The sequence below is a fragment of the Rosa chinensis genome, chromosome 6, assembly GCF_002994745.2.
Source record: "Rosa chinensis cultivar Old Blush chromosome 6, RchiOBHm-V2, whole genome shotgun sequence".
Classification (NCBI taxonomy): Eukaryota; Viridiplantae; Streptophyta; class Magnoliopsida; order Rosales; family Rosaceae; genus Rosa; species Rosa chinensis.
Genome location: NC_037093.1, coordinates 55,076,798 through 55,102,574, shown reverse-complemented (window position 1 = coordinate 55,102,574; position 25,777 = coordinate 55,076,798). Strand labels below are relative to the sequence as shown.

The 25,777-nt window shown below is 39.2% G+C and overlaps 4 protein-coding genes across 7 annotated transcripts; all 4 read left to right on the top strand.

Annotated features, from left to right (window-relative positions):
• The first annotated feature begins 1,053 nt into the window (after nt 1-1,053).
• LOC112173931 (sugar transporter ERD6-like 7) lies at nt 1,054-5,299 on the top strand. 4 transcript variants are annotated; one of them, XM_040509468.1, is made up of 20 exons: nt 1,054-1,402; nt 1,487-1,553; nt 1,670-1,869; nt 1,977-2,039; nt 2,247-2,336; nt 2,428-2,487; nt 2,580-2,645; nt 2,790-2,855; nt 2,991-3,066; nt 3,169-3,233; nt 3,344-3,436; nt 3,539-3,619; nt 3,710-3,794; nt 3,891-3,934; nt 4,019-4,081; nt 4,172-4,231; nt 4,316-4,369; nt 4,495-4,554; nt 4,640-4,754; nt 4,838-5,299. In XM_040509468.1, the coding sequence occupies exons 3-20, from the start codon at nt 1,702-1,704 to the stop codon at nt 4,969-4,971; spliced, it is 1,443 nt and encodes a 480-aa protein (XP_040365402.1). In that variant the 5' UTR covers nt 1,054-1,402; nt 1,487-1,553; nt 1,670-1,701; the 3' UTR covers nt 4,972-5,299. The 4 variants fall into 4 exon arrangements, with proteins under 4 accessions (XP_040365402.1, XP_024167383.1, XP_040365401.1 ...); XM_040509467.1 differs by having other exon boundaries at nt 1,055-1,402; nt 1,662-1,869; XM_024311615.2 differs by lacking the exon at nt 1,487-1,553 and having other exon boundaries at nt 1,662-1,869.
• An 8,267-nt stretch (nt 5,300-13,566) lies between these two features.
• Nucleotides 13,567-18,984, top strand: LOC112172558 (sugar transporter ERD6-like 7). Its single transcript, XM_040509469.1, has 21 exons — nt 13,567-13,826; nt 13,902-13,964; nt 14,135-14,578; nt 15,305-15,512; nt 15,628-15,690; nt 15,885-15,974; nt 16,111-16,161; nt 16,246-16,311; nt 16,455-16,520; nt 16,654-16,723; nt 16,827-16,891; nt 17,006-17,094; nt 17,196-17,280; nt 17,371-17,455; nt 17,556-17,599; nt 17,684-17,746; nt 17,837-17,896; nt 17,981-18,034; nt 18,156-18,215; nt 18,301-18,415; nt 18,512-18,984. The coding sequence occupies exons 4-21, from the start codon at nt 15,345-15,347 to the stop codon at nt 18,643-18,645; spliced, it is 1,428 nt and encodes a 475-aa protein (XP_040365403.1). The 5' UTR covers nt 13,567-13,826; nt 13,902-13,964; nt 14,135-14,578; nt 15,305-15,344; the 3' UTR covers nt 18,646-18,984.
• Nucleotides 18,985-20,027: 1,043 nt separating this feature from the next.
• On the top strand, nt 20,028-23,864 carry LOC112173934 (sugar transporter ERD6-like 7). Its single transcript, XM_024311621.2, has 18 exons — nt 20,028-20,336; nt 20,426-20,488; nt 20,854-20,943; nt 21,056-21,115; nt 21,205-21,270; nt 21,423-21,488; nt 21,608-21,683; nt 21,773-21,837; nt 21,933-22,025; nt 22,123-22,203; nt 22,298-22,382; nt 22,521-22,564; nt 22,647-22,709; nt 22,797-22,856; nt 22,952-23,005; nt 23,113-23,172; nt 23,258-23,372; nt 23,488-23,864. Exons 1-18 carry the CDS (start codon nt 20,199-20,201, stop codon nt 23,601-23,603), a joined length of 1,395 nt encoding a protein of 464 aa, XP_024167389.1. The 5' UTR covers nt 20,028-20,198; the 3' UTR covers nt 23,604-23,864.
• Nucleotides 23,865-24,219: 355 nt separating this feature from the next.
• LOC112171596 (F-box protein At5g49610) lies at nt 24,220-25,469 on the top strand. Its single transcript, XM_024308757.1, has 2 exons — nt 24,220-24,471; nt 24,516-25,469. Exons 1-2 carry the CDS (start codon nt 24,220-24,222, stop codon nt 25,467-25,469), a joined length of 1,206 nt encoding a protein of 401 aa, XP_024164525.1.
• The last annotated feature ends 308 nt before the right edge of the window (nt 25,470-25,777 follow it).

Sequence of the window (25,777 nt, the reverse complement as noted above, 5' to 3'; positions counted from 1 at the left end):
ATCGACTGGCTGGTAGGTATACACGTTGATTAGGGCCGTTGGGACAAAAACAACGCGGAGGAGAAGGCTGGTAGGGTCTCATGTCTATCATTCTATTTTCTAATATTTGATAGGGTCTCAAATGGCTTCTAGTTAACATTGAATAGTCTCAGAGCTGGCCATGCACTACTTTAATTCTGGGGTTAGAGCTCTGTCTCTGTATCTGTATGGCCAGTTTATTCCACCACGTGCGTGATTACGAGCTCTCCTTTTCAAACAATCACTGTTTCAGTCTTTTTTTTCGAGTTCGTTTAGGTGACCCAAGTGGACTAAAGACTATCTTCAATACTGCGAATCTAACATCGTGATCATAGATGTGTAACTCTGTCAATTTACTTGATTTGGGTTTCTATCCTACTTGTAGCCTGGGTATCTGACCTTGCCAGAAAGAGGAAATTCACAATAAAAATATCCTATTTAATTCCAAGTTCCAAGTCTAGTAGTCTGCTCAACAAATCCGTCAGTTATCGTCTGTTTCATGTAAGGAAGTAACTTTGATCATGATAAAACAACTATCGTACAGTTGAATATGTTTTCTGGTTCGTTCTTGTAAATCCCAAAACTGAGCTTTAACAAACATCAAAGTTTGCAGTAGGTGTTAGCTCAGTGGTTAGAGCATCCACTATCTATGTACGAAGTAATGAGTCTAAGTCACCACGAGAGCAGGAGTGAAACCTTTGATTTTTTTATTTTATTTTATTTTTTATTAAAAAAAAAGTAGCTAAGGAATGGTAGGTACACTTCAATGATTGACACAGAGTGAAAAGTATAAGTACTAATATACATGTTATATCCCAGCCTGGTATATCCAGGTGTGTGTGTGGATTGGATAGCATCATGTTTGATCCTCGATCAGAAATGATTTGTCCGATGACATAACATGTCAGATATTTAATGAGTGATTAGTATTCTTAAGACAGTTTCTGTGCCTAAGCGCCTCTGTTATAGGAAGTTTGCCATTATTTAGAACTTGCTCTGCTAAAGCTAATATGGCAAACCCAACGCATATTCACTGCACATTAGAAAGGGACGGAAAGGGAAATGTGGATGGAATTTTAAGAAATCCAGCTTTGTCTTAGCTTTCCGTGAGCAATTAATCGACCCGAAAATTAATTCCTCCAATGAAATTAAGGGGCACAAAGGAATTTATGGGTTCTCTTGTTTTGATATTGTTTGACTTTAACCAAGCCTATGACTCTTCAAACGCATAGAAGAGAATCCCATCTTTTCTTTAATCCTTTATTCTCATTCAGCAGTGCTTCCGTGAAAGTTTGAATCTGTTTTCTTATTTTATTTGGAATCAAACGACAAAGATTTATCCACCACAGCAATTATGCAAGTATTACGTAGCAAACTTGAGCAGGTAAGTTTTTACTGATTGAGAACAGCAGAATTCCCTGTTTCATTAATATCAGTAACTGTCATTCATTGTAGATCAAACTTACAGGTCTAGAATATGTACCTTCAGTAGAAAAGTTTGGATTATTCATACACTGCAATGATGTGTTCTCTGTGTATGTCTGTTTGTCTATAAAGAGGATAATGATTCCTTGGCTTCCATAATCTCATACTTTTTTGCTCACTGAAGTCATCTCTTTGAATCTTCTCTTTGCCTCTTTTAGAGATTCAGATACGTCGTGAGAGTTGTATAAATCGGGAAGCATGGCGATCAATGAGGATGTGGAGAATGTTGTGCAGGAGAACATAAGGGAGCCACTCATGAAGGGTACTGGAGAGGGATCTGGTCATGGAAGCAGCAAAGAGGATCAATGGATGGTTTACCTGAGCACATTTGTCGCAGTTTGCGGCTCTTATGAATTCGGATGCTGTGTAAGTGCTAGTCTGCATATTTATTTAACTTTTCATTGGTTCATCATGAAAGCTGTGATCTATGTATAAGCAGAATTCTCTTCTTAGATTGTCTGGTTGGCTTCCAGGTGGGTTATTCATCGCCTACTCAGTCTGCCATCACGGAAGATCTCAATTTATCAGTGTCGGAGGTATGCAAATGATTAGAGCACTTATTTTTCAGTATGTATATATGCTTTTATTGCTGCTGGAGTGTGACTGAGATTTTGCACTGTGGGCACTTGTCATTTGAGTGGTTCATGGCTGCTGAGCCATTGCAAGTAACTTTTCAGTTAACAACTTCTAATTTTGATCTTGAAGAGTTCCAAACTGAAGTTTCTTCTCTCTTCATTATGCAGTACTCAGTGTTTGGCTCCATTCTCACATTTGGTGCAATGATAGGTGCTATCACAATTGGACCCATCACCGATTTTGTTGGTCGAAAAGGGGTATGAATTGGGAACTATGTTGCCACTCATTCCGAACTGTTTCCTTGATAATCACTACCTAACAATATCTTTACTGCAACATTGTATGCAGGCCTTGAGAATGTCCTGTGCTTTCTGCGTTGCAGGTTGGCTTGCTATTTACTTTGCTGAGGTTAGTATTCTGCATGTGTTTGTACCCTACTGAGCAAATTTCTCCTCACATATGTGACCTTATTCATGTTTCACATCTGACTGCTATTTAAGGGTGCTTGGGCTCTTGACATTGGGAGATTGGCAACTGGATATGGAATGGGAGCTTTTTCATATGTTGTGAGTTTTCGCCATCCTCTGTAATTTTAGATTATGAGACCACACTATAATGGAATTTAATTTGACGCTGAGGAAGTACCTTAAAGATGCTATGTGAATATACGTTATTAACACAGTTTGATGAAATATTGGATGGATGACAAGGTACCTGTTTTCATTTCTGAAATTGCACCCAAAAATCTTCGAGGAAGACTAACTGCTTTAAATCAGGTAAACAGTTGACGAGAAATGAAAATGGTTATTAACAATATTAGATAATTTCAATAACAAACTAGAGGGATTTGGATCATTTCTTATTATTTTGAATTTCCCTTAATGCTCTTTCTTTCGTTATCTGTGTCACAGTTAATGATTGTTTCTGGAGTCTCTGTCTCCTTCATAATTGGGATTGTAGTAAGTTGGAGGGCTTTAGCACTAATAGGTAAATTTCTTAGACAAACTGTGCTTGTTAGTTAGAAATTAGAATACCCTATGCTGTCTAATACAGCAACAGAGGGCTCATTTGTGCAGTGAATAATTGCAGGACTAATTCCGTGTGCTGTGACCCTTTTTGGTCTCTTTTTCATTCCCGAGTCTCCAAGATGGTTGGTGAGAAACTACTTCTATTTTCTTAAATTGTTTGTGATTTTTTCTCTCTCTTAATTTTCATGCATGGTTTCATGCACGCAAAATAAAGACATACCTCATCATGGGTGCAGGCAAAGACAGGACGCCACAGAGATTTTGAAGTTGCACTACAGAAACTTCGCGGGAAAGATGCTGACGTATCTCTTGAAGCAGCAGAAATCAAGGTTTTTATTTCAAATTCCTGAAATTCATCTCTTCATTGACCATATCATAGAGCATTTGGAAGATCATATATCTGATGAAATACCATGTCCCTTCATTGACAGGAATATATAGCAACTATTGACAGTCTCCCTAAAGCCAAATTGCTAGATTTGTTTCAAAGGAGATACTTGCCCTCAGTCTTGGTAATAGTTTCTCCCTTCATTTGTGAGATCAGTTTGAGCATTCTTTATCTTTGAGTTCACTCTCCTTTGCTGTCAATTCTATTGTATTAGATAGCAGTTGGCTTGATGGTCTTTCAACAACTGGGAGGAATCAATGGCGTTTGTTTTTATGTCAGCGATATTTTTGAGCAAGCAGGTAATATAAATTACTTTAATGATCTGAACTGCTAGCCTGAAGCAAGTAGCCGTGTTCTACAACCGAAATCTAAATCTTCTATTTAAATTTTCTCAGGATTTTCTTCCACTGTTGGAACTATAACCTATGCTATTCTCCAGGTTTAAATTAGTTCTTCGACAGCACACTTACAATCTCTTAATTTGTTTCCATTAGTAGTAACCTGATGCTGTTATGTTTTACAGGTTGTGGTAACTGGCATTGGTGCATCCATAATGGATAAAGCTGGACGAAAGCCTCTGATTTTGGTAAAGCAGTGCACAAAAGTTTTGGTTCTGAGAATTTTTTGAGATTCTTTTTCACGTTAAAAAGTTTTAACACTTTCCACTTCATTCTAGAGTTCTGCATCAGGATTGCTACTTGGCTGTGTAGTGACTGCAATTGCATTCTTTCTCACGGTGATCCTCAAACATTGACCTTAATATCTATAGTTTTAGGTTTTATCCGATAGTATAATGACAATAAAGCTCTTTCTGAACCAGGCTCAAGAATTGGCTCTCAATGTTGCTCCCGTACTTGCTGTAACTGGCATACTGGTAAGTTCATCTGCCTAGCTTGTCAAAACATATTCTCTGTCACAGATTGGTCTTTTTGGTAATTGAAGTTCTCATTTTTTTTACTGTAGTTTTACTCTTTATTAACAGTTAGTTTCTGGTTTCAGATCTTTATAGGAGCCTTTTCAATTGGAATGGGAGCAGTACCTTGGATTATTATGTCTGAGGTACAAATGATTCACAAGATTTACTCAATTATTCATCCATGGTTTGATAATGTGACCTATCTAAAGTAACTGCTATGTGCTGCAGATATTCCCTATAAATATTAAAGGGCAGGCCGGAAGCTTAGCCACGCTAGTGAACTGGTTTGGTGCATGGTTGTGTTCCTACACTTTCAACTTCCTTATGAGTTGGAGCACCTATGGTAAATTGAATCATTTTCCTTGCTTATGATATCATGAAGATGTAACATCATAGTAGACGAAGCTAACTTCACATGATTTGCAGGTACCTTCATTCTGTATGCAGCAATCAATGCTTTAGCTATAGTTTTTGTGATTTTCTTTGTACCTGAAACAAAGGGGAAAACTCTGGAACAAATCCAAGCAGCCATAAGCAAAGAGAGAAGTGAAGAAAGATAAAGAGAAGAAATGGAGAGCATTTTTGTGGGTAGTTCTCATCGAGATAATGGGATCTTTTGCAACTCCATCGCCGAAACTTGGTAGATGGACTATGCTTCCAAATAAGAAGAATATTGTATGGCAATATTGAACTCCTATGTTCTTATTAAGAATAATGAGGACAAAAGCTGTCGCTGATGTTTCTAGTTTTGTGCTTATTTACCCCAAAAGAGCCGATACAAGGTGATAAAATATGTATTATTCAATTTTGAAAACATATTGAAAGCATTATATGCTGCATTTGCAGTTGGATCGAGTGTATCATTGTAACAGTACATTTCATGTTTACCGTGTGATCATACTAGGGTTTTCTACAGTAGTGAGTAGTACCCTATAGAGGCTATTCGATCAGCTTTGAGAGGTGCATTTCTCAATCAATGAGATTTGATAAAAAAATAAATAAAAGGGGCTGATACAAATGGTAGAATTAATTAGATCATGTTTAAGAATAATAGAATTGAGAGAGATTGATGAGAGAATTGTGTTTTATTATTGAGAATAGGAGCCCTATATATAGGGATTACAAAGTATATGTTCTAATGTTACAAGGAATACTATTCCGAATAATCAAATATGACTAGGAATTCTAGAACTTTCTCTCCTATTACAACCATGAAACTAATCCTAGTTTGATTAGGCACACAAAGTCGATTTTCCTTCAACACTCCCCCTTGTGCCGCTCAAACTTGGTGGTGACGCGTCATCAGTTGCCTCGTTAAAAACCTTGCTCGAGTGAAAAATCCTGTGGGACAAAAACAAACTTTAGGAGGAGAAAAAGAGTACAACACGTCCTTCGCTCTTCGAGATCAAACATGTAGACATCATAACTCCCCATGATGTCGATATCTCCCCCTGATTGGATTTGATTCACTTCAATCTTTAGAAGCGTTTGTTGTTGCTGATTATAGAAGAACTTAGGCGATATATGCTTGGTGTTGTCGCGCTTGATGAAACCTAACTTCATTTGCTCAATACAAGCAGCATTATCCTCATAAATGCATGTAGGTTCATCCGTGGTAGACTTCAAACCACAACTTCCTTGAATATGTCTAATTACAGACCTTAGCCATATGCATTAACGTACAGTTTCATGTAGAGCAATAATCTCTGCATGATTAGAGGAAGTAGCAACAAGGGTCTATTTTGTAGACTTCCAAGATATCGCAGTGCTTCCCATGGTAAAGACATAACCCGTTTGGGAGCGACCTTTGTGAGGGTCAGAGAGGTACCCTGCATCAGCAAAACCCATCAAAACATTGTTGTCGTTTTGATGGAGGGGAGTAGGAAGACGCTAGCCACCATGGACGGCGGCGGTGCTGGTGGCCGCAACATGGCCAGTGGCCAACTCTTGGACGGTGGCTTTTTGGCTCTTAGGGTCCGATCCCAAATTTTCGTCATTCCTTTTCTCTCTGTAGGGAAAGAATAGGCCCATATCAATCGTACCTCTTAAGTATCGAAAAATTGTCTTTACACCAATCCAATGATGGCGTGTTGGCGCAGAGCTATGTCGAGCTAACAAGTTCACTACGAAGGAGATGCCCGGTCTTGTGCATTGAGCTAAGTACAGTAATGCGCCTATTGCACTTAAATAGGGTACTTCAGCCTCTAATGATTCTTCGTCCTCATCCGTTGGATGAAACAGATCTTTTCCGGGCTCAAGACTACGACCGATCATGGGAGTACTCACAGACTTTGCTTTATCTTCATTAAAGCGCCTTAGGATTTTCTGAGTATATGCAGACTGATGGATTAAAATCCCATCACTACGGTGCTCGAGTTCTAAACCGAGACAAAACCGTGTCTTCCCAAGATCTTTCATCTCAAATTCGATTTCAAATATTTAGCAGTTTCCTTTAACTCATCTAGAGTTCCATTTAGGTTCATGTCATCGACATAAACTGCTACGATTGCAAATCTGGAACTTGTTCTTTTAATGAACACGCATAAACATATTTCATTATTAGTATATCCCTTCCCAATCAAGTAGTCACTTAGATGGGTATACCACATCCGTCCTGATTATTTTAATACATATAGTGAGCATTTTAGTCTTATTGAAAACGCGCTCCGTGGTTTAGAGCCACTTGATTTGGGTAACTGAAGTCCATCTGGAACTTTCATATATATCTCTGAATCTAGATCCCTATAGAGATATGATGTAACCACATCCATAAGCTGCATGTCAAGTTTTTCAGAAACTACCAAACTGACAAGGTAGCGGAACGTTATAACGTCCATTACCGGAGAATACGTCTCCTCGTAGTCGATTACAGGGCGTTGTGAGAAACCTTGCTCCACGAGGCGGGCTTTATATCTAACCACCTCATTTTTCTCATTACGCTTTCTAACAAAGACCCATTTATGGCCAACATGTTTTACATCTGGGGGTGTCTGCGTTATAGGCTCAAATACCTGTCTCTTTGCTAGTGAATCTAATTTAGCCTAGATCGCATTTTTCCATTTAGGCCAATCCGCTCTTCATTGACATTCTTCGACAGAGCGAGGTTCGATATCATCATATTCAATAATTCCTTTTGCAACATGATATGCAAATGCATCATCAATAGCCATAGAATTTCTATCCATCATCTCATGTATACTAGTGTAATTCATGGAGATCTTTCTATTATCTGGAAGTGGTTCTGACATTGGAGCGTCCCCCAATGATGTCTCTTGGACATAACCATAATCCGGAATATTTTCATGAGATGGATTATTTACATCGATGATTAATGGATTATTTTGTGCCAAACTCGCTTTCTTTCTTGGGCGAGAATCCATCGAACCTATAGGCCTCCCGCGCTTCCTGGCAAGAGCCATGGGTCTAGGCACAACGTCACCATCACTATGAGAGGGGACGTTGGCGCCATGCTCAGTTGCCCTTGAGATGGCGTCATGTCCTCTAATTTTAGGGACTTCAATCCTTGCAGGCACGTTTGCAGTAGGTATATGTGATCTCGTCACTTTAGCTATATCAGAAAACGCATCAGGCATCGATTCTGCTACGTTTTGAAGATTGAGAATTCTCCGCACTTCAATTTCGGGCTGTGCGGTTCAGGGATCAAGATGAGACAGAGTGGGGACAGACCACGACAATTCCTGTCGTTCCTGTTGAACATTTATGTTCTTATCTCCCCCTAACAACTGGAAGACTATCTCATCAAAGTGACAATCTGCAAATCCAGCGGTGAAGAGATCGCTTGTCAAGGGTTCTAAGTAGCGGACAATCGTTGGAGAATCATATCCAACATAAATGCCTAATCATCTTTGAGGACCCATTTTGGTGCACTGTGGAGGCACAATTGGCACATAAAGTCATAAACTGCACACCTAAATATGCGTAAGTGTGAGACATCAGGCTCATACCCAGTCACCATCTGGGACGCAGAAAAAGGTTGAGTGGCAGTAGGCCTCAGACGAATAAGCACAATTGCATACAATATTGCATAGCCCCAAGCAGAAATAGGGAGATTGGTGAGCATTACCAATGCTTTAGCGACCATTTGTAGCCGTTTAATGGCGGCTTCTGCGAGACCATTTTGGGTGTGAACATGAGGAACAGGATGTTCAACTTCAATTTCAATGGACATGCAATAATCATAAAAAGTTTTTGATGTAAACTCCCCAGTATTTTCTAATCTTATAGACTTAATAGGATGATCAGGGTGGTGAGCCCTTAACTTAATAATTTAGGCTAGGAGTTTAGCAAATGCAGCGTTCCTTGTGGATAAAAGCATGACATGTGACCAGCGTGTCGATGCATCAACCAACATCATAAAATATCTAAATGGTCCGCATGATGGTTGAATAGGTCCACAAATATCACATTGGATTCTTTGCAAGAATGGTATATTTTCTTTAGTGTCTTTTGCATAGGATGGTCTCGATCCTAATTTTGCTAAAGAGCAGGCTTTGCAGAACGAATGATGGGCTTGAGAAACAACCAATGAGGATTTTGGTTGAGCCATGAAGTCACAATTAACTTTAGAAGTAGAAGGAGGAGTCAAACAATGGTCCATGGCGTCAAAGTCATGTTGTTGCCGTAGGGGGTAGACGGCGCTGGCCCTAAGTGGCCGGTCTTGCACAGTCTTGGGGCCGTGAGGGGCAGGTGCATCTCCTCGAACCAATTTTTGGTTTTTACTTCTCTTCGTTCTGAAGAATGGATGTCCGTGTGAAGTCTTTAATATACAGATCATCATATCACGACCTGGGTGTCCCAGACGGTCATGCCAAAGCCTATATGTATCAGAATCCCATAAATCATCTCTCATAACATGATTGGATTTAATGATTCGAATAGTGGTTGCATACAACCCACTAGAACGACACATAAGTTTCTCTAAGACTCTTTTGTGTCCGTAGTCATTAGAGGTGATGCAAAAGAACTCTTGTCCATTCTCACAATGTGTTTCCACATGAAAACCATTGGCTCTTATATCTTTGAAGCTCAAAAGGGTTCTTTCAGCCCTAGAAGCGTAGAGAGCTTCAGTGACATTAAGGATTGTGCCATTTGGCAACAAGAATTGAGCTAGTCCTCAACCATGAATTAATTTAGATGACCCTGCCATTGTAGTCACTGAAGATCGAGTAGGCGTCATCTCAAGAAATAACTGCTTATTTCGAAGTATGGTGTGCGTAGTAGCACTATCCACTAGACATTCTAGCTCTCCGGGAAACATACTTGAATGAATAAAGTTCGAATCAAAATCGACACTTTATTTTAATGAAAGCCAATGATTACGTCAAAGTTTCTAAATTTAATCCAAAAAGGGTAATCAAGCTTAGACAAGCAGTAGCTACTCAATCCATTTGGTAATTCCAATTTGGTTGTGACCAGGTAAGGTAAGGCAAGATTTTGGTGGAGCGTTGCTCACTTTTAAAGCCGTTCTCTCAGTTCAAACCTTTCCTAGACATCACAATTACTCTTGAGTACGCCTAGTGAGAAAGAGTTATAACCACTGTCTTTGTTGATAGTTTCCAAATTTTTGGATTTGGATTGAAACTAATGACGTTTATATGGTCAAATTTTTATGCTTACGAACGCTCTTAGTCCATAGTCTACGAACGCTCTTAGTTCGTAAAAATCGATGCTCACGGACACTCTTAGTCCGAAGATTATGAACGCTTTTAATTCGTATGTAGTGTGAATCCCCACGATTCCGCTTTTAGCAAATTGAACCCACGTTACAGAAAGGTGGGATGTAGAAGGAGGGATTTTGTAAGTCCCCGAAGAAAAGTAAATTTAAATTTCAAAAACGGGAATAACTTATTTGTGAAAACTTACTCATGAATTTCGGAACTTGAAATTCTCAATACATGCGCGTGTTGATGCAGGCGTGCTATCGATCCTGGGTCGGGGATTGCAAACTATCTTTCAATCCCTGCTGTGTGGCCGATACAGGTCTGGCTGAGGTAAGCCAAGGAGCTGGCTGACGGATGCGTGAGCAGGGGCACGTAGGCGCTGCAGGGGCAGGCACGTAGATGAGGCTGGCGTGGGCTAGGAGCTGCTGCAGCGATGCTTGAAGGTGGCAGTAGCGGTTTTCAAGGATTTTTTGTTTGAAATTCGGAGCAGATTTGCCTCTTAACAGCTTTCACTTTGATTGGTGTACAGGTCTCAAAACAACTCTGATAAAGCTGAAATTTTGAAGTCAGATAGAAGAGACAGAGACGAACAACTTTGATGAAGGAAGAATTTTGATCTGAGGTCCCTATCAAGACGTTTACTGGCTTGCAAGCAGGATGATCTGCACAGGAACGAGCGTCCTGCTGTGCTGTAGGGGCAGCAGCTGTGCGGCTATGCTGAAGGGGCAGTAGGTGGCACACGGGTGCGTAAGGGCTGCAGGGGCAGCGTGCGGCTCAGGGGCCTGCCAGTGGGCAGCAGCGGCTAGTCTAGCACGGGCTAGGTGCAACGGTGAAAATGTGATGTTGAAGAATTTTCTGTTTTTAGATTATTGATCTCAAGGTTAAGACTCGTGCTGATAACGTGTTTAAGAATAATAGAATTGAGAGAGATTGATGAGAGAATTGTGTTTCATTATTGAGAATAGGAGCCCCTTATATATAGGGATTACAAAGTAGATGTTCTAATGTTACAAGGAATACTATTCTGAATATGACTAAAAATTCTAGAACTTTATCTCCTATTACAACTATGAAACTAATCCTAGTTTGATTAGGCACACAAAGTCAATTTTCCTTCCACAGTTCAACAATAAATTAACATGATCTACTACAAAACAATAATCCCTGATTTTATCATTGCCTTCAGGAACTTATCCCCGATTCAACAACTTAACAATAGATCAAGAATTAGATTCTGTGGTGGGAGTATGTAGGTCCCCATGCCTTCAGGGACTTATCCGCAATTCATCTCATGATACTTGCATCACTTAATCAGAAGCACAGTGCAAGTGTGCGTCCAAGTAGAATCACTTTCATTGACTTTCAGCCACATGCAACTAATTGTGACAACCCCACCTAGCATGAACAATATAAAGATAGGGACAGAAAATAAAGTATCAATGAAATGTCTTAGAAGCTTTGATTTTCATAACTTGATACGTGTGTCTAAGTAAATTGGACCACAATATTAATTTCTATATATGAAATAGACAGTAAATATGATAGAAATTAGAAAACCTGCACTGGCGGCCGCCGGTTCATAACAAAAATTTTCCACCAACCAATATATCAGCCATCATTGTATTTTTCTTTCACCATTTTATCTTCATTCTCGGATCTGGGTCCTATTGTTTTTGACTCAGAATCTTCAGAGTCCGAGAAAAATAACCATATATGGTTTTTATTTTAGGGGCTGTGACCACTTACCTAATTTTTAGCTAAAAATTACTCACTTACTCCACCAAGAGTTTTTTAACCCCATTTACCCAATCTAACAGTGTTTGACAGTATTGCCCTCATTTTAATTAACAAATTAAACTCATATCTCTCTCTCTCTCTCTCTCTCTCTCTCTCTCTAACCTCGTCTCAGGCTCTCTTTCTCTCTCTCTCTCTCTGAGCCACCACGCCCACCACTCCACCGTCGATGTCGGCCTCCACCGTCGCCGCTCCGTCCCACCGTCGGACCACCAGAGGATGACGCCATCTAACTCCACGATCCCAACCCCTCTGGGCTTCGCCGGTTTTGTTCGTCAGATGTACGGAAAGCTCTCCACGCCGGAATCGGGTCTGGGCTACCCTTGCAGGTCTCGGACGACGTTAAAACTGTGGTCTATTGGGGGGTAATAGACAGATTATTGCCCCCCACTAATTTCTTAACTGTGGTTAATTAATCACTAAAATTAGAGTTTTGATAAGTCTTATGTTGTCTTGAGTTTATTAAAGTACAATAATCTGTCAATGATAATTAAGTGAAGGGTTCTGACTTAAAACGAAGACATTATTTGGGGGGCAGTAATGTGTCTACTGCCCCGCACTAAACCATTAAAACTTGCACCAGTTTCAAGGATTCACGGTGTATTGCACTTTATCACAAACAAATCAACAAGAGATGATTACTATCTCCTAAGTAAGACATTATTGGGTGGCACTAATGTGTCTACTGCCCCCCAATAGACCATCAAACATTACACCGCTTCTTATGTTTCACAGATTATAGAAGTTATTCACACTCAAAACAACAGATAATGTCTAAAAACCCACATTTTGAGGGTCAATATTCTGTCTACTGCCCCCACTAGACTGACACAAACCACACAATTTTTTTCATTTATCGACTACTGCAATTTAACACTACATTTACTTTGGAATAGTAGTTTTCAGTCCGTTAATAAATAAAGCAGTCATCATTGGCCCCCAATACAAAGTCTACTGGGGGGCACTAATGTAACAACTTTTATGGTTATGACTGCACAACAGCAGATAGCAGTTTTCAGTCCGTCGTCGATTCCTTCAGAAGGTCAACCCCGGCCTCGCCGAGCTTCTAAGCTACGAGGACCGTTGGCTTGGAGTCAAGCCTGGCCACGGAGAGCACGACGATGAGTTTCGGCGCCACGATGGCGAGAGCAGGCGTCGTGGGCGACCTGTTCGAGGGATGGAGGGAGGGAGAGAGAAATCCGACGTCGTCTGGAGAGAGAGAGAGAGAGAGAGAGAGAGGGGGGGGGGGAGAGGGCAAAAAAGTCTCAAAAATAAATAAAAAGAAGAAAAAAAGAATTAATTGGGTAAAGGGGAAATAATCCCTTAGAGTGTTTTGGGTAAACGGGGTTAAAAAACAGTTAGTGGAGCAAGTGGGCAAATTTTAAGCTAAAATTGGGTAAATGAGCATTTTCCCTTTATTTTATTTATCCTTTTCATCATTCTGTTGTGTCTTTGAGCAAGTTGTGAATGTACATGTTGATCTTATTTTATTAACTTCTACACGACAAAGATTTATTCCATAGATAAGCAGAGTTTTATATAGATATATTCCATTTTTACAGAAGTGATGCCACTGACGGCCTTGTCAGCTAACGCAGTTGAGTACCCAACATGAGCAAGTCAAGTTTTTACTGATTGAGCACAAGACTAGCCTACGCTTTAGATTTTAGCTTTTTCTTAAATATCAGCAACTGTCAGTCAGTCACACACCAAACTTACAAGTTGAGGAAATCTTACTTTTGTAGCAAATTCTTGCATCAAACAATTCCTGGTTTCCATATTCTGGTACTTCCTTTCTTGCATTGCTCAACTCTTTGGATCTTCTTCGGTTTTCCGCTTATAGAGATAGTGGGATCGAGTTGTATAAATTGTTGCAGACATGGCCAACAAAGAGGACGTAGAGAATTCAAGAGAGCCACTCTTTTTGTAGAGAATGCTGTGTAAGTACTTGGTATGAATGTTGTGATATTTGAACGAGCATATTTTCTGGTTCTGACACTCTTTTTGGCTTCCAGGCAGATTTTTCGTCTCCTACTCAGGACGCCATCACTGAAGATCCCAGTTTGTCATTAGCAGAGGTATGAAAGTGAATAGAACAGCAATAACTGTTCCATTGATATTACAACAAGAACTGTATTTTCAATATGTAAGCTCATGAACAGAAATCTATATAAGCATTTTGGAACTAATTTCTCTACTCATTAAGTGGCTTCAAGCCATTGCTTTCTATGTGAACAATGATAATCAGCCGTCGATCACTTGTGACGGATTGGGCATGGTCCATGGTGCGAGAAGGAAGGGCGCTGGATGTCATTGAAGATATGCCAGAGAAGGATCCACCTGAAGTTTTAGAGAAGTATGTATTGGTTGCTGTTCTTTGTTCTCATCCACAGTTGTATGCTAGGCCAACAATGGATCAGGTTGTAAAAATGTTGGAAACAGACTTGTCAGTTCCCTCAATCCCGGAAAGACCAATTCCCCTTGTGGCCGAGATTGATGATATAGAAAGATACTGTAGCTGTGACTCCATTCAGCTCTCAGTACAGGAGGCTTCCAGACTTACACATTTGAAAGTAGCCTTCCTCGTGACCATAAGGGAGATGGAGAAAGTTCAGGCGGTTCAACAACAGAAGGGAGGTGACTCTGGCAAGAGATAAAGCATCGACTCTTTGACAGAGATTTCCACTAATTGGTATGCTCACCCCAATTTGTTTGTTGGCTTTGATTGTATTGCTTCTATTAAACTTCCCACTGTAAAGATAAAGTAGATGTATGATCATAGAGTTGATTCTTTTAGGTAGAATAGTTTGAGTTCCACATTTTTTGCTATCAGACTTGTCGATGTTAATGTCAATATCACATTTGTACCATATTTGGACGTGATTTAGATAGATAGATCCTCAACATTTCTCTGGACTCTGGAGTGAATTTTCTTGAAATGTGATGCCATTCTTTGCTGCATATTTTACTGAGATGTGAACCTTTCATATTCGATCTTGGCTGTTAAAAATATCGACTGGCTGGTAGGTATACATGTTCATTAGGGGCGTTGGTACTTTGATAAAGGAAAACAACATGGAGGAGAAGGCAGGTAGGTATCATGCCTGTATTTCTATTTTCTAGTAATTGCTAGGGTCTCAAATGGCTTCTAGTGTTCTTTGAATAATCTCAGAGCTGGCCATGGAATACTTTAATTCTGCGGTTAGATCTCTGTCTGTGGCCCCGTTTGGTCAAACTTAACAGGTTTAGAATATATACATTCAGTAGAAAACTTTGCATCATTCATATGCTGCAATGATGTGTTCTCTGTGTGTGTCTGTTTGTCTATAAAGAGGATGATGATTTCTTGGCTTCCATAATCTCATTGTTTTTTGCTCACTGAAGTCATCTCTTTGAATCTTCTCTTTGCCTCTTTTAGAGATTCAGATACGTTGTGAGAGTTGTATAAATCGGGAAGCATGGCGATCAGAGAGGATGTGGAGAATGTTGTGCAGGAGAACATAAGGGAGCCACTCATTAGCGGTACTGGAGAGGGATCTGGTCATGGAAGCAGCAAAGAGGATCAATGGATGGTTTACCTGAGCACATTTGTCGCAGTTTGCGGCTCTTATGAATTCGGATGCTGTGTAACTGTGTAAGTGCTAGTCTGCATGTTTATTTAACTTTTCATTGGTTCATCATGAAAGCTGTGATCTATGTATAAGCAGAGTTCTATTCTTCGATTCTATTGTTGGCTTTCAGGTGGGTTATTCATCGCCTACTCAGTCTGCCATCACGGAAGATCTCAGTTTATCAGTGTCAGAGGTATGCAATTGATTAGAGCACTTATTTTTTTATTTTTATTGCTGCTGGAGTGTCTGAGATTTTGAACTGTGGCCACTTGTCATTTGAATGGTCCATGGCTGCTGAGCCATTGCAAGTATCTTTTCAGTTAACAACTTCAAAATTTTGGTCATGAAGACTTCCAAACTGAAGTTTCTTCTCTCTTCATTATGCAGTACTCAGTGTTTGGCTTCATTCTCACATTTGGTGCAATGATAGGTGTTATCACTATTGGACCCATCACCGATTTTGTTGGTCTTAAAGGGGTATGAATTGGAAACTATGTTGCCACTCATTCTGAAATTATAAAGTATAATTGTTCTGTTTCCTTGATAATCACTATCTAGCAATGTCTTTACTGTAACATTGTATGCAGGCCATGAGACTGTCCTGTGCTTTGAGCCTTTGACTGCTTTCTCTGTTGTAGGTTGGCTTGCTATTTACTTTGCTGAGGTTAGTATTCGGTATGTGTTTTTACCTAGAACAAATTTCTCCTATGTGACCTTATTCATGTTCCACATCTTACTGCTATTTAAGGGTGCTTGGGCTCTTGACATTGGGAGATTGGCAACTGGATATGGAATGGGAGCCTTTTCATATGTTGTGAGTTTTCGCCATCCTCTGTAATTTTAGATTATGAGACCACACTGTAATGGAATTAATTTAATGCTGAGGAAGTACCTTAAAGATGCTATGTGAATATACGTTATTAAAAAAGTTTGATGAAATATTGGATGGATGACAAGGTACCAGTTTTCATTTCCGAAATTGCACCCAAAAATCTTCGAGGAAGACTAAGTGCCTTAAATCAGGTAAACAGTTGACGAGAAATGGAAATGGTGTTAACAATTTTTGATAATTTCAACAACAAACTAGAGGGATTTGGATAATTTCTTATTATTTTGAATTTCCCTTATGCTCTTTCTTTCGGTATCTGTGTCACAGTTAATGATTGTTTCTGGAATCTCTGTTTCCTTCATAATTGGGATTGTAGTAAGTTGGAGGGCTTTAATAGGTAAATTTCTTAGACAAACTGTGCTTGTTAGTTAGAAATTAGAATACCCTATGGTGTCTAATACGGCGACAAGAGGGTTCATTTGTGCGGTGAATAATTGCAGGACTAATTCCGTGTGCTGTGACCCTTTTCGGTCTCTTTTTCATTCCCGAGTCTCCAAGATGGTTGGTGAGAAACTGCCTCTATTTTCCTAAATTGTTTGTGATTTTGTTTTTCTCTTAATTTTCATGGTTTCATGGTTTCATGCACGCAAAATAGAGACTTACCTCATCATGGGTGCAGGCAAAGACAGGACGCCACAAAGATTTTGAAGTTGCACTGCAGAAACTTCGGGGGAAAAATGCTGACGTATCTCTTGAAGCAGCAGAAATCCTTTTCTTATCTCAAATTCCTGAAATTCATCTCTTTATTGACCATATCAGAGAGCATTGGGAAGATCATATATCTGATGAAATACCATGTCCCTTCATTGACAGGAGTATATAGCAACTCTTGATGGTCTCCCTAAAGCCAAATTGCTAGGTTTGTTTCAAAGGAGATACTTGCCCTCAGTCTTGGTAATGGCATCTCCCTTCATTTGTGTGATCAGTTTTGTCATTCTTTTCCCTTGAGTTCACTCTCCTTTGCTGTCAATTCTATTGTATTAGATAGCAGTGGGCTTGATGGTCTTTCAAGAACTGGGAGGAATCAATGGTGTCTGTTTCTATGTCGGTGATATTTTTGAGCAAGCAGGTATATAAGTTCATTTTTACTAATGACCTGAACTGCTCGCCTGAAGCAAGTAGTTGTGCTCTACTATCGAAATCTAAATCTTCTATTTAAATTTTCTCAGGATTTTCTTCCACCATTGGAACTATAACGTACGCTATTCTCCAGGTTTAAATTAGTTCTTTGACAGCACTCTTACAATCTCTTAATCTGTTTCCATTTGTAGTCCCCTGATGCTGTTATGGTTTACAGGTTGTGGTAACTGGCATTGGTGCATCCATAATGGATAAAGCTGGACGAAAGCCCCTGATTTTGGTAAACTAGTGCACAAAAGTTTTGGTACTGAGAATTTTCTGAGATTCTTTTTCACGTTAAATTTTTTTAACACTTTCCACTTCGATCTAGACTTCTGCATCAGGATTGCTACTTGGCTGTGTGGTGACTGCAATTGCATTCTTTCTCACGGTGATCCTCAAACATTGACCTTAATACCTATAGTTTTAGGTTTTATCCGATAGTAATATGACAATAAAACTCTTTCTGAACCAGGCTCAAGAATTGGCTCTCAATGGTGCTCCCGTACTTGCTGTAACTGGCATACTGGTAAGTTCATCAGCCTTGTCAAAACATATTCTCCGTCACAGATTGGTGTCTTTGGTAATTGAAGTTCTCATTTTTTTTACTGTAGTTTTACTCTTTATTAACAGTTGGTTTTTGGTTTCAGATCTTCGTATGCGCCTTTTCAATCGGAATGGGAGCAGTACCTTGGCTTATTATGTCTGAGGTACAAAAGATTCACAAGATTTACTCAATTATTCATCCATGGTTTGATAATGTGACCGATCTAAAGTAACTGCTATTTGCTGCAGATATTCCCTATAAATATTAAAGGGCAGGCCGGAAGCTTAGCCACGCTAGTGAACTGGTTTGGTGCATGGTTGTGTTCCTACTCTTTCAACTTCCTTATGAGTTGGAGCACCTATGGTAAATAGAATCAATATTTTCCTTGCTTATGATATCATACAGATATAACAAAATCACTGAGGAAGCTAAACGTAGTAACGTACTCTATGTCTGCAGGTACTTTCATTCTGTATGCAGCAATCAATGCTCTAGCTATAGTTTTTGTGATTTTCTTTGTACCTGAAACAAAGGGGAAAACTCTGGAACAAATCCAAACAGCCATAAGCAAAGAGAGAAGTGAAGAAAGATAAAAGAGACGAAATGGAGAGCATTTCTGTGGGTAATTCTCATCGAGATGATGGGATCTTTTGCAACTCCATTGCCGAAACCTGGCGGGTGGACTATGCTTCCAAACAACAAGAGTATTGTATGGGAATGCTGAACTCCTATTTTCTTTTAAGAATAATGAAGTCAAATGCTGTCGTTTATGTTTCTAGTTTTGTGCTAATTTCTTAAGAATAATGAAGTCAGATCCTGTCGTTTATTTTTCTAGTTTTGTGATTTTATTTACCCCGAAAGAGCCGATATAGGTGATAAAATCTGTATATATTATTCAATTTTGATATGAGTGTACTTTATCAGTAACAGTGCATTTCATGTTTACCCTGTGAAATTTGATAGGAAAAAAGGAAAAAAAGAAAAGAAAAAGAGGTGATACAAATGGTAGAATTAATCAACAATAAATTAACATGATCTGCTATTCAACAATAATCCCTGATTTTATCATTGCCTTCAGGAACTTATCCCCTATTCAACAATTTAACAATAGATCAAGAATTAGGTTATTATGTGGTGGGAGTATGTATGTAATCTAATCCCCATACCTTCAGGGACTTCTCCGCAATTCTTCCCATCCTCTATTTCAGATACTTGCATCACTTGGTCAGAAGCACAGTGCAAGGAGAATCACTTTCATTGATTTTCAGCCACATGCAACTAATTATGACAACCCCAGCTAGCATGAACAATATAAAGAAAGGGATAGAAAAGAAAGCATCAATGAAATCTCTTAGAAGCTTTGATTTTCATACCTTGATATGTGTGTTAGAATGGACGACAATATTAATTTCCATACATGAAATGGACAGAAAATATGATAGAAATTAGAAAACCTGCACTGGCGGCCAGTTCGTAACTTATTTCCAAACCAACCAATATATTTGCCATCATTATATTTTTCTTTCACCATTTTACCTTCGTTCTCGGATCTGGGTCCTATTGTTTTTTGACGCAGAATCTTCAAAGTCCGAGAAAAAGCATGTTTTTCTTTCCAAACCAACCAATATGTTTGCAATCATGTTTTTATTTTATTATTATTTATTTATTTATTTTTTAAAAATCCTTTTCTTCATTCTGTCGTGTCTTTGAGCAAGTTGTGAATGTACATGTTAATCTTACTTTGTTAACTTCCAAACGACAAAGATTTATTCCATAGTATAAGCGGAGTATTATATATATATATATATATATATATATATATATATATTCCACTTTTACAGAAGTGATGCCACTGACGGCCTTGTCAGCTACCGCAGTCGAGTAACTTAAGCAAGTCAAGTTTTAACCGAGTGAGCACAAGACTTGCGCGCCTACGCTTTGGCTTTTTCTTTAATATCAGCAACTGTCAGTCAGTCCAGACCAAACTTACAAGTTGAGGAAACCTTACTTTTGTAGCAAATTCTTGCATCAAACAATTCCTGGTTTCCATATTTTGGTACTTCCTTCCTTGCATTACTCAACTCTTTGGATCTTCTTTGGTTTTCCGCTTATAGAGATAGTGGGAGTTGTATAAATTTTTGCAGACATGGCCAACAAAGAGGATGTAGAGAACTCAAGAGAGCCACTCATGAACAGAGATGGATCAGCTCATGAAGGGCATCAATGGATGGTTTACCTCAGCACATTCGTTGCTGTCTGTGGCTCTTATGAGTTTGGATGCTGTGTAAGTACTTGATATGAATGTTATGATATTTGAAGTTCAAATTTTGAACAAGCATATTTTCTGGTTCTGACACTCTTTGTGGCTTCCAGGCAGGTTTTTCGTCTCCTACTCAGGACGCCATCACTGAAGATCTTAGTTTGTCATTAGCAGAGGTATGAAAGTGAATAGAACAGCTATGACCGTTCTATTGATATTACAACAAGAGCTGTATTTTCAATATGTAAGCTCATGAACAGAAATCTATATAAGGATTTTGTAACTAGTTGCTCTAATCAATACGTGGCTTCAAGCCATTGCTTTCAATCTATGAGGAGTTAGCAGTGAAGCAGACCCATATAGGGTGAAAAGTTTTGGATTGATTCCTGAAATGAACAAAAGTACTAACAGGGAAGAATTTTCTTGAAGGGATTCGGAAACTTTAGCATATATAACACTTGAGCCAATTTTTTCCTTCAATTTTCTTGACAACTTTTTTGAAACTGAATCTTCTTCTCTCTCCCTCTATATTTGTATGCAGTATTCAATGTTTGGCTCCCTTTTGACATTTGGTGCAATGATTGGTGCTATCACGATTGGTCCCATCGCTGATTTCATTGGTCGAAAAGGGGTAAATATGTCGAATATACAGGGAACACCACCTATTTCAGAACATCCAGGACTAAACTAGTCCACCGCTTTTCTCAGTCTAACAATATCTGGACTGTATAACTTGTATGCAGGCCATGAGACTGTCCAGTGCTTTATGTGTTGCAGGTTGGCTAGCTATATACTTTGCTGAGGTTTGTATTATGCCACTCTTGAAATCATCTGTGCTTTATGCTTGTGACCTTATTGAGTTATTCACCTTCTACATTTTTTGCTATTGAAGAGTATTTGGCCTCTTGACATTGGGAGGCTGGCAAATGGTTATGGAATGGGAGCCTTTTCTTACGTGGTGAGTGACTACTTCCCTCTATTGTTGTTTGAGCATTTTGAGAGACCACAGTATGATGGATCATAGAAGTACAGAACACAACACTCCTAAGATAAGTTAACAATATATGCTACTTCTATATATGTTTTTAACGAAGTTTGTTGCAACATAAGGTACCTGTTTTCATAGCCGAAATTGCTCCAAAAAATCTTCGAGGAAGGCTAACTGCTGCAAATCAGGTAAACATGTAATAAGAATGTAATCCTTGAAGCTACTAGTACCTTTATTTCGTAAGTTGGCTTTGATTTTTCAGCAAGCAAGAGCAAACAAGTGATGGCGACTCTTGTTTGTTTTACAGTTAATGATCTGTGCTGGAGTGTCCGTTTCATACATAATTGGGATAGTAGTGAGTTGGAGGGCTCTAGCATTAATAGGTGAATTTCTTCGACTTGTGCTTGTAATTAGAATACTGTATGCTGTCTAACACAATACAGCAGAGGGCTCATTTGTGTGGTGATTGCAGGACTTATTCCGTGTGCTGTGATCATTTTCGGCCTCTTTTTCATTCCCGAGTCTCCAAGATGGTTGGTAAGAGACTACTTTCATTTCTATTATTCTATGTAGTTTATGGTAAAGTCCAATAAAGTGACATAGATTATAGCCTCACCTCATCATGAATGCAGGCAAAGACAGGAAAACACAAAGAGTTTGAAGTTGCACTACAGAAACTTCGTGGTGAAGATGCTGATGTATCTCATGAAGCAGCGGAAATCCAGGTTCTTATTCATCTTCCTAATATCCACATTGAAGATACGTTGTAGAACTTGCAACATCATAATGTGAATAAATTCCATCTACTATGTACCTCTGCAGGATTATATAGCAACACTTGACCATCTCCCGAAAGCCAAAATGCTCGATTTGTTTCAAAGGAGATACTCGCGCTCAGTCATTGTAATAGCTGCTCTCTACAGAAACTTTAAAGTCAACTTTCATCCTCCCCTGCCTTTTCAGCTCAATAATTGCTCTATTTTTTATTTAAAATCAGATAGGAGTTGGGTTGATGGTCTGTCAACAATTCGGGGGGATCAATGGGGTCTGTTTCTATGTCAGCAGTATTTTTGAGCAAGCAGGTACAGAGACCCAATTATAATAAAGCTGACACCACCTGTAACATGCAACTATAACTGTCTACCTTCTCTAGCTTACATATTTTTTAGTCCAGATTGTTCAACAACTAAAATCTAAAGTATTCAATTTACACCCCTCAGGATTTTCTTCAAGCATCGGAACTATAACCTATGCTATTCTTCAGGTTTTAAATTCTTACCGTTGAATCTCTTGGAATCTTCCCATCTCTCTCCATTAGTATCATCTTGATGTGGTCATGTTTACAGGTTGTGGTTACAGGCATTGGTGCAGCTGTAATGGATAAAGCTGGAAGAAAGCCTCTAATTTTGGTAAATCACTGCACGAATGTTTAACTTCTGTATTTCTGAGACAAATTCTTATTCACATTTAACAAAGTTGAAATTCTTCCTTTCCAGATTTCTGGATCAGGGTTGGTACTTGGCTGTGTCCTGACTGCAATTTCATTCTTTCTGAAGGTACTCCTCAGAGATTGATAATACCAAGTCCCTAACAGCTATCTGTTTAGTTTTATTGCAACAATTAAATGACAAGAAAGGTCTTTGTGTACCAGGTTAATGACTTGGCACTCGGTGCAGTTGGTGCACTTGCTGTAACTGGCATATTGGTAATTCCCTAGCCCTATCAAAACAAATTGTGGAAGAACATTGGATTTTAAGACTGAGATTTCATTTTTGTTCATTGAATTCTGTAACAATTAGCTTTTGGATTCAGGTCTATATAGGATCATTTTCAATAGGAATGGGAGCAGTTCCTTGGGTTGTGATGTCTGAGGTAAATAAAGCTTCCAAAAATTATATATGCATCGTTCTGTGACTGGTCATCTCACCAATCAAAAGAAAATCTCTATCTCTTGCAGATATTCCCAATCAATATTAAAGGACAGGCTGGAAGCTTAGCAACGTTAGTGAACTGGTTTGGAGCATGGTTGTGTTCCTACACTTTCAACTTCCTGATGAGTTGGAGCTCCTATGGTAATTATAATCTACATTTTCCTTTCCTAGTCTTAATAGGAGTAAGATTTAGTAAAGTTAAAAGCAAGGTTCTTCTGTTTTATAAGGTAGTTGCTAACTAGTGTGTGAATTGCAGGCACCTTCATTCTGTATGCAGCAATTAATGGCCTGGGTATAGTGTTTGTGGTTTTCTTAGTACCTGAAACAAAGGGGAAAACCCTTGAACAAATCCAAGCCGCCATTAACAAATAGAGAATTGAAGGAAGATCAAGAAAAGGAATTAATGAAGTTCACGCTTTGTTTGTGGTTATCGGTGCATTCAAACGTTTTACAGCTGAGATTACAAGCAACTTGGAAGATGATACCGGGGAATAGCTTGGAAACGAGGTTTGCACCTATGTAATGAAAACAAAACATATCTGTCATCATATGACCTAAAAATGTGTTTCATCATATCTATTTACTTAAAAACCAACCTCTTTTGTTTTGGCAATTGATATTGGGGTCTCAAAATGTGTACTAGCTAGCTTACTATTAATTTCTGAGTGTGAGAAAAATCTCATTGTCTATTTCTATTGCTGAATACAGCATTTGTGTCAGCTACACTGCAAATATGTGTTGCAGAAAGCATTCCGCTAAGCAGGTAACAAGCTTTGGATTTTCTTAGCTGGAATTCCCTCCCCCTTTACATGGACTACACAATTTTGGGCCTTGTTAATATTTGGGCTTGGCAGTGATTTACCGAAAGAGAATTATATCTAGGATTGTCTTTCAAGCCCTTTGATGACTCAACATCTAGGTTAGGTTAGTCGTTTTGTTTAAGCCTCTCTCATTCTCTTAAAGGAGCACACCAAGTTTTCTTTTCGCCATGAAAAGTGATGCTACTCTTAGATCCCAATCTCTAGGAGCAGCCTCTCATCAGTCTCTCCCAAACACAATATGCTTGAACAAGATTGATGATCTCCCAGAGTTTTTATTGGTTGAAATCCTTTGTCGACTTCCATGCAAGTTTGGTTTACGATGCAAGTGTGTGTGCAAATCTTGGTCGACTCTCATCTCCCAGCCTTATTTTGAAAGCCACCGTGCTCTATATCTTCGAAACAACTGTGACAATGAGCAAGTGTGTGTTGTTGAAATTTCATTCCTTGCTGATGGACATTTTAGAGAGCAGAGTTATTTACGATTTCCAAGCAGTCTCATCCGGGGTTAAAACCACTCAATTTTGGTCTCAGCAGCCTCCTCCATTTAGATGAAGAGCCTATTGTGGTAGCTACATACAATGACTTTATTTTGTTGTGTGACACTTGGCGTTATCAAAGGAATTACTACGTTTGCAATCCATACACGAAGCAATGGGTTGCTCTTCCTCGGGTTCCTCGACGCCGAAAAGATGTGCATGTGGGGTTTACCTGTGATTCCGACATTAGGTGCTGCAAGGTTGTAAGAATTCTTGGATTTAAAGTAGAGCCGGAGACGCATCCATTGGAGGTGGAGATCTTCTCTGCTGAGACTGGTAAATGGATAAAATCAGACCTTGTATTACAAGGCATTAACCCAACTCTTTATTACTATGAACGTATCAAGAGGAGAATTTCACCGGTTGCTCACAATGGAACATTGTACTGGATGACTGCTGGTGGCTATCTTATTGGGCTGGAGCTTTTCAATAAGTTGAACATTAATAGCACTAAATGTCATGGTCGTTTTATTTCCAACCCTCATCCTGTTGATGAAAACTTATTGAATGAAGAGATGGTATGTGTTTGCCAGGGGTGTGTGAGGCTATGCCGGTTATGTAGGGGACTTGGCAGATGCAGTCTCTATGTTTGGGAATTGAAAGGAGATGATGATCATGAGGGGGATGGAGGTGGGAGCGAATGGTGTTTGAAAAAGTTGGTTGACCTGCGTCCAATTATTTCGAGTCTCTGGGGGAGCTATGAGCTTCTGGCTTTCGACCCAAATGATGAAGATATATTGTATCTATGGCGTATTAACTGGGAGAATATACGTAAATTGACGGTAATTGAAATCTCTCAAAAGTTTTCATCTTCTTGTCTGTTAAGAACCTTTCCATTTGTGCTCCCATGGTGGCGGTGCATGGCCAACACCATTTCCTAGGTATTAATCATCCGCCCAGCTTCCCACCATAAGAATACTTTTTTTTTTCCCTTTCTTTTATTCTTGTTTAATTTCTCATTGGAACAAAGCAATTGTGCATTTGTACTCGGGGCGTGACCACTTACTCAATTTTAGCCTAAAAATTGTCCACTTATTTCATTAAGAGTTTTTTAACCCCATTTACCTAATATAACAGCGTTTGACAGTATTGCCCTCATTTTAATTTATAAATTACACTCATCTCTCTCTCTCTCTCTCTCTCTCTCTCTGCCATGGCAGCTCCGGCGCCCCACCACTGGCTTCAGGCC

What these genes read in the sequence shown, in the direction of transcription:
- LOC112173931 (XM_024311615.2), top strand. Translation starts at nt 1,702, where the DNA reads ATGGCGATCAATGAGGATGTGGAGAATGTTGTGCAGGAGAACATAAGG. An exon ending in CTTATGAATTCGGATGCTGT is followed by an intron (nt 1,870 to 1,976) that starts GTAAGTGCTAGT and finishes GTTGGCTTCCAG; the next exon opens with GTGGGTTATTCATCGCCTAC. An exon ending in CGATATTTTTGAGCAAGCAG is followed by an intron (nt 3,795 to 3,890) that starts GTAATATAAATT and finishes AAATTTTCTCAG; the next exon opens with GATTTTCTTCCACTGTTGGA.
- LOC112172558 (XM_040509469.1), top strand. Translation starts at nt 15,345, where the DNA reads ATGGCGATCAGAGAGGATGTGGAGAATGTTGTGCAGGAGAACATAAGG. An exon ending in TGGGAGCCTTTTCATATGTT is followed by an intron (nt 16,312 to 16,454) that starts GTGAGTTTTCGC and finishes ATGGATGACAAG; the next exon opens with GTACCAGTTTTCATTTCCGA. An exon ending in TTGCTGTAACTGGCATACTG is followed by an intron (nt 18,035 to 18,155) that starts GTAAGTTCATCA and finishes TTTTGGTTTCAG; the next exon opens with ATCTTCGTATGCGCCTTTTC.
- LOC112173934 (XM_024311621.2), top strand. Translation starts at nt 20,199, where the DNA reads ATGGCCAACAAAGAGGATGTAGAGAACTCAAGAGAGCCACTCATGAAC. An exon ending in CAGTATTTTTGAGCAAGCAG is followed by an intron (nt 22,383 to 22,520) that starts GTACAGAGACCC and finishes TACACCCCTCAG; the next exon opens with GATTTTCTTCAAGCATCGGA. An exon ending in GAAGAAAGCCTCTAATTTTG is followed by an intron (nt 22,710 to 22,796) that starts GTAAATCACTGC and finishes CTTCCTTTCCAG; the next exon opens with ATTTCTGGATCAGGGTTGGT.
- LOC112171596 (XM_024308757.1), top strand. Translation starts at nt 24,220, where the DNA reads ATGAAAAGTGATGCTACTCTTAGATCCCAATCTCTAGGAGCAGCCTCT. An exon ending in ACAACTGTGACAATGAGCAA is followed by an intron (nt 24,472 to 24,515) that starts GTGTGTGTTGTT and finishes TGGACATTTTAG; the next exon opens with AGAGCAGAGTTATTTACGAT.